The following is a 7037-nucleotide window of genomic DNA, read 5'->3' as shown; positions in this document are numbered from 1 at the left end:
AAGTTAGCAGCTATTATCATGCATATTCAGAGTTGTTTTGTGAACTTTCAACATTCTACTATTAAACTACAAAAAATGGAAGATTTTGCAACGAATATAAAACTTATATTGAGCGTCGAAAGATTTTCCCGGTTTTTTCCCGATTCGCCTCTCAATCCCTAATCGCCCCATTTTACCGGTATGGGGAGTTTTTGGCGGGAATGCGAAAAACGAAGTTCTGTCAATTGCTTTATTTTTAAAATTTAGTGGTTTTAAGGGTTCAGGTTTAAGCTGAAACAAAGCTTCTCGAACACTACAAAAAAGTTCATCGAAGATTCGACAATTAACCACCACTTCACTGAGCCTTTATTTCATCTCATCTCATCTAGATTCATTTAATTTCATCCCAAGCGAATACATTCTCAAAAAAATCATCTTTATCTCGTTTCATATCATTATTGACATACCAAAATGCGTTTTTTTATTTATTTATTTATTTATTTAGACACACCAACAGCTTTAGATACACACAAAACATTCAAGCTTAAAATTAACATGTATATAATTAAGTACTGGTATGTAAGCCAGTTATTTTATATTATGGACTAGACTGAGAGCTCGTTCAAAGACTATAATGTAATAGTTACTTTAGTGTCTTTTTTTTTAATTAGCTACATATTATTTACTTACTCTTTGACCCAAGATATAGGGATGAGTATCCAGTGAAATATATCTATTATCTAAGTATTTTTGTAATAGCTGTGCTTTGAGATCGATTAGGTAGGTATATTGTTGTGTAAAAACGTACAATGGTTATGAGACATCCCCGATCCTGCGGACCGAATGGAAAGCAGTCGACGTCGCCCAAAACACGTCATCTCGGATCCTCCCGATCCACTAACGATACTTTTAGGTACCTCAAGCACCAGTCATCGTTCTCGTCGAACCCGTCGCTTGCGACGAAGGGCTCAGCGAGTAGGTAAATTAACCCATAGACGTAGCCCACTGAATTTCTCGCCGGATCTTCTCAGTGGGTCGCGTTTCTGATCCGGTGGTAGATTCTGCGAAGCACTGCTTTTGCTAGTTTTAGCAACGTCGCCAGGTTTGAGACCCGTGAGCTACCTACTAGTTCGGTGAATCTAGAATAACCCCTCTAGGTTACTAGAGTAGGTATGAAAAAAAGGGTATGCAAATATTTGGTTACACTATAGAAATAAATCCTTGTTTGTTCGCGCGAACAATCATTCAAAAGAAAAAACATTAAATTGACTGTTATGAGAACGTCACTGTTTGTCAAAGTGTCACCTAAATCCGGCAGACATCAGTAAAAAAAAAATCGTATTATGCATAAATTTTCCGTTCAAAATGACAAATATAATTGTTGGCACTGATCGGTTTGGTATAAAAGTATTCTGCGGTCGGCTACGTGGTTACTGAACATAAAATGCCGGTTTTCACCGCCAACATACCGGGATTACTAAAAGTTGGCGACAAAATCGAGATAGGTGGCAAAATCAAGGAGAATGCAAGAAAGTTAGTTTGGTTAACCTGTGTTTTACATTTATTAGACAATGTTTTTTTTTAACACATTTATATTCTATTTACAATTTTACAAAACATTATATTAACCATTTACAAATTTACATGACATCTTAGTTGCTTTCATTTACATATAAATTTATATATTATATTTATATACTGTTCTACTCAAAACCCCCATGACATATATTATTTTACCTCTCATTATAATAATTATATTCAAATATTTAAATACCTATGCATCTTGTTAAATTTTGAAGTAGTCAATAGTAATAAAAGTATCTATTAGCTTCTATAAAAAAAAAAAACTAAGAAACTAAGCTACCTAATTATTATTATTGTTCTGAACGATGCCTTAAGTATTAGGTAATGATGCTTAAATAAACTATTTCACTCTTAAGCCCCTTTTGCACTAGCGTCTACATCTAAAGCTATATACCTACAAGAGACCCGTTTTTTTATTGCCCTTGTTGGCAGACGAGCATACGGCCCACCTGATGGTAAGTGGTTACCGTCGCCCATGGACTTCAGCAACGCCAGGGGCAGAGCCAAGCCGCTGCCTACCGGAACTGGTCTAACTGGTCCGTACTGGTCTAACACAGGATGTCCGTGAACCTTTGCGCTCAAGAAGGCGAGGAGCCGAGGGATGTGGTTCTCCACTTCGACGTGAGGTTCCACCGGGACAACATCATATCGCTGTCCAGGAAGAACGGCATTTGGATCGGAAGCGGAAATTACGACACCAACTACAACATGTTTGTTCCTGGTAATTGTTTTAAACGTATCAAAAGTAGAAGCGTCACTGGCCCATATAGCGGCCGTACGCAATAATTACCCTAACGCCCTCCAGTAAGCACCCCAAAGTAATTATAAACGCTTCAAACACTAGAGCTGTTCCAAGTTTTTTTTTCCCTACCTATCCTGATAGCCTTGAGAGGCAATTTCAGCGTAACCTTAAACGTAAGCTCACGGGGCTCAAACCTTACGACGTTACTAACACGAACCCTAGCAAGAGCTTCGCAGAATCTACAACCGGATCGAAAACGCTACCCACTGAGAAGATCCGGCGAGAAACTCAGTGGGCTGTGTCTGAGAGTTAATTTACTCGTCGAGCCCTTCGTCGCAAGCGACGGGTTCGACGAGAACGGTGACCGGTGCTTGAAGTACCTAAAAGCACCGTTAGTGGATCGGGAGGATCCGAGATGACGTGTTTTGGGCGACGTCGACTGCTTTCCATTCTGTCCGCAGGATCGGGAATACAGCTTCTCATCGTTCCTCAAACACCTACCAAGAGCTCACCCACTATGATATATAAGGAATTTTGGGAGCCGATACCAGTGTGCTTAGTGCGAGCTCGTTCTCGATAGCGTAAAAGTTAACCTAGTTTAGTATGCAGTTGGAACAGCGCCCCTAGCGGCAAACGTACGCAAACGATCCCGTTCCATACAAATTAGAGTTAACTTTTACGCTATCGAGAACGTTAAAAAGCTCGCACTAAGCACACTGGCCACGACTGGTACATACCCGATCCTATAGACCGAATGGTAAACAGTCGACATCGTCCAAAACACGTCATTACGGATCCTCCCGATCTATTAACGGTGCTTTTAGGTACCTCAAGCACCGGTCACCATACTCGTTGAACCCGTCGCTTGCGACGAAGGGCTCGACGAGTAAATTAATCCAAAGACACAGCCCACTGCGTTTCTCGCCGGATCTTCTCAGTGGGTCGCGTTTCCGATCCAGTGGTAGATTCTGCGAAGCACAGCTCTCGCTAGGGTTCGTGTTAGCAACGTCGTCAGGTTTGAGCCCCGTGAGCTCACCTACTAGTTAAGGTTACGCTAAAATAGCCTCTCAAGGCTATCTGCTTGGGTAGGAAAACACAAAAAAACGCTGGTATTATTACTGAGTTACTAAAGTTGTTTTTTCCTCGTCAGGCACGATATTTCGGATAGTCTTCGAAATCAAGGACACGGACGTCATCACGATATACTGCCAGGGGAAGTTTCATTCGAACTTCCTCCCGAAGATACCACTCAACATGGCCAAATACATTGTGGCCTGGGCGGACGTGGAGAGGATCTCGCATTGTTATTTTAATTTCGCGAACAAAGTAAGTAAAGGACTCTTTTTATTATTATTATTAGAGAGAGAGAGAGCGAGAGAGAGAGAGAGAGAGAGAGAGAGAGAGCGAGAGAGAGAGCGAGAGAGAGAGAGAGAGAGAGAGAGAGAGAGAGAGAGAGAGAGAGAGAGAGAGTATTCTTTATTGTACACCAAATAACAAATAAACAGTGCGATACATTAAATACAAAAAAGTACAATTGGCGGTCTTATCGCTAAGAGCGATCTCTTCCAGACAACCATCAGGTGGACAAGAATCATTTGGAAACGAACCACGCGCGGTATATCAATCCAGTGAAATACATTTACTATATATACATATAATATATACATATATGTACTTAGCTAGCTATTATTGCTTAGCTAGGCTGGAAGAGCTCACAGCCCACCTAGTTGCTAACCAGGTTACTGAAGCCTATAGACATCTACAGCGTAAATGCGCCACCCACCTTGAGATATAAGTTCTAAGATCTCAGTATAGTTACAACGGCTGCCCCACCCTTCAAACCGAAACGCATTACTGCTTCACGGCAGAAATAGGCAGGGCGATGGCACCTTACCTAGCGCTAGTTTAGCTGAATTTCTAAGTGTGTTTCTCTTGTCCTGTCAGACGGTGAGCGGTGATGAGGCCGGAGCACCGGGCGCCTTCGCCCCCCAGTCCCCTAGACCGCCACTGGTGGTCGGTGACGTGAAAAGATGGTAAGATTTCTAATAGGTAATAGGTATGCCAGGGGCATTGCCGACGTCCATTAGCGACGGTAACCCCGGTCACCGTTCTCGTTGAACCCGTCGCTTGCGACGAAAGGCTCGACGGGTAAATCAACCCTCAGACACAGTCCGCCGAGTTTCTCGCCGGATCTTCTCAGTGGGTCGCGTTTCCGATCCGGTGGTAGATTCTGCGAAGCACTGCTCTTGCTAGGGTTCGTGTTAGCAACTTCGTCAGGTTTGAGCCCCGTGAGCACACCTACTAGTTAAGGTTCCGCTGGAATAGCCTCTCAAGGCTACCAGCTTAGGTAGGAAAAAAAAAGACGGTAACCACTCATCATCAGGTGGGCCGTATGCTCGTCTGCCTATACGTGTCGCACGAGAGTCAAACTTAAGTGCTTATGTTGCATTAACCACTAGATGAGTTATCTATTGGTGGTAGGACGTCTTGTGAATCCGCACGGGTAGGTACCACTATCTTGTATATTTCTATCCTGTCTAACCTGACGCAAATACAAGAGTTGATGTGTGTGTATTATAATTTTTAATTTTGAAATTTTCGTTAAGGACCCGAGCGAAGCCGGAGCGGGCTGCTAGTTTATTATAAGGTATCTCTTACGCGCTGCCTCGTACGCCTTAATATAGAAAAAAAATCTCTCGGAATTGGATTTGTTTTTTTAATTTAGACTGGAAAATAGTAGGTATTTGTCTTTTCTGTGTCCCGACCACGCAAAGGCGATGCTTATCTATTTATTTTATTAGGTTCACAATACACATCACAAGCTAAAAAGATACACAAATAAAAAGAAACAAAATCTGGCTTGCAACATAAGTTATGTGCGCACGACAAAACAAGACATATTAATGCTGAATTTGTACAACAACGTTCCTTACAATTACGACAAAACAAGACGATAACAGAAACTAATCTAACTTATGATGTCATCATCATCATGCTTTCCTATTACCCTCTGCTGGGGTGTAGGGCTCGAATCAAAATTTTCCATTTATGTCGGTCTTGGGCAGTCTGTTCTAGCTCCTCCCACGTCATGCCCAAGACCCCTAGCTCCTGCTCCACCGAGCGACGCCAAGTTGTTGTAATGTATAATGTAAGGGAAAAAAATATATTCACAATATAATACATAAGTTAAGACGTGAATGGCTAACAAACAAACTTACTTTCGCATTTAAAATTTTAATTTGGTTAGTTAAAGAGTTATGATATGTTATTGAACGACTTTTAAATCGACCATCGCCATCCTATTAATTTTTGGCGCAAATCAGTCACGCATTGTGATGTGCTCGCTCCGAGATTCGATTGGGAGACTTGACGCGGACTAAACTAGATACTATTTTTTTATTGCTTAGATGAGTGGACGAGCTCACAGCCCACCTGGTGTTAAGTGGTTACTGGATAGATATCTACAACGTAACTGCGCCACCCACCTTGAGATATAAGTTCTAAGATCTCAGTATAGTTACAACGGCTGCCCTACCCTTGAGACCGAAACGCATTATTGCTTACGGCAGAAATAGGCGGGATGGTGGTACTTAACCGTGCGGACTCACAAGAGGTCCTACCACCAGTAAAAGTAATATTGTTTATTGCAGTCCAAGGGCCAAGAAGACTGCGACAGGTTCGCCAAAAAACTGCTCGTCGAACGAAAGCTCTGACGAGGAGCTTAAAGTGAGAGTTAAAACCGACGGTAGGCCGGACCGGTTCTTCTACGAGACCCTGATGTGTCAGCAGACGGACCACCCGAAGTTCGGATCCCCGGAGACTTGCAAACAGAGACGCGAGCCAAGTCTAGGGAGGGAGAACTTGAAGAAATACAGAGAAACATCGGATACGGAGAAGAATGAAAGTGATGATTACTCTGAGGAGATAGCTTCGAAGAACATGGATTCTTCTGTCGTGGAGTCCGACGGTGTGCTTCAAGAGCTGGGCATCAAGAGGAGAACGAGGAGGGGGAAGTTTGCGCCATTCGCTCAGGTCGTCAATTTGATGGGGAAGTCGTCTAAGAGAAATTAGTTGGATTTGTTTGAGCTGTGTTTTTTGTGGGAAGCGTGTAATAAACTGTTTGGAAAAACTAGTCTTTGTTTTTTATTTAATAACTAGCTGACCCGGCAGACTTCGTAGTGCCTCAGTCGAAAAATAAAAGACCTAATCTTTTGTATAAAATAAAATTAAAACAAACAAAAGGAATCCGTCCGGGGACACATCAAAGGAAAAACAAAATTGTTATCTTTATTTAATTCCGAACATTTTCATATTCCTTTTAATCCTTCTCTGGACTTCCAAAAATAATTCAAGACCTAACTTAGCCAAATCGGTCCAGCCGTTCTCGAGTTTAGCGAGACTAAAATGAACAGCAATTTTTATATATATAAATTTCTCACCCTTATAGGTATGAATTTTTGATATCGAAAGGCTAAATAATTTAAGCGACATTTCGCTTGATACACGACACACTGATTACTGGTGGTAGGACCTCTTGTGAGCGCGCACTGGTAGGTACCACCACGCTGCCTATTTCTGCCGTGAAGCAGTAATACGTTTCGGTTTGAAGGGCGGGGCAGCCGTTGTACTGTTACAAGTGAGACCTTAGAAGTCATGTCTCAAGGTGGGTGGCGACATTTACGTTGTAGATGTCTATGGGCTCCGTTAACCACTTAACACCAGTCGGGCTGTG

The 7037-nt window shown here is 42.3% G+C and overlaps 1 protein-coding gene across 1 annotated transcript; it reads left to right on the top strand.

Annotated features, from left to right (window-relative positions):
* Positions 1 to 1244: 1244 nt before the first annotated feature.
* On the top strand, positions 1245 to 6437 carry LOC101739373 (uncharacterized). The gene is made up of 5 exons (XM_004933258.5): positions 1245 to 1512; positions 2121 to 2284; positions 3456 to 3631; positions 4250 to 4338; positions 5956 to 6437. Exons 1-5 carry the CDS (start codon positions 1424 to 1426, stop codon positions 6374 to 6376), a joined length of 939 nt encoding a protein of 312 aa, XP_004933315.1. The 5' UTR covers positions 1245 to 1423; the 3' UTR covers positions 6377 to 6437.
* Positions 6438 to 7037: the final 600 nt, after the last annotated feature.

Source organism: Bombyx mori, chromosome 2 (genome assembly GCF_030269925.1).
Source record: "Bombyx mori chromosome 2, ASM3026992v2".
In the NCBI taxonomy this organism is placed as follows: Eukaryota; Metazoa; Arthropoda; class Insecta; order Lepidoptera; family Bombycidae; genus Bombyx; species Bombyx mori.
This window is presented reverse-complemented; position numbering and strand designations above follow the sequence as displayed.

Coding starts and splice junctions, on each gene's coding strand:
- LOC101739373 (XM_004933258.5), top strand. CDS start 1,424: ATGCCGGTTTTCACCGCCAACATACCGGGATTACTAAAAGTTGGCGAC. Junction 1,513..2,120: donor ATCAAGGAGAATGCAAGAAA/GTTAGTTTGGTT, acceptor GGTCTAACACAG/GATGTCCGTGAACCTTTGCG. Junction 4,339..5,955: donor GTCGGTGACGTGAAAAGATG/GTAAGATTTCTA, acceptor TGTTTATTGCAG/TCCAAGGGCCAAGAAGACTG.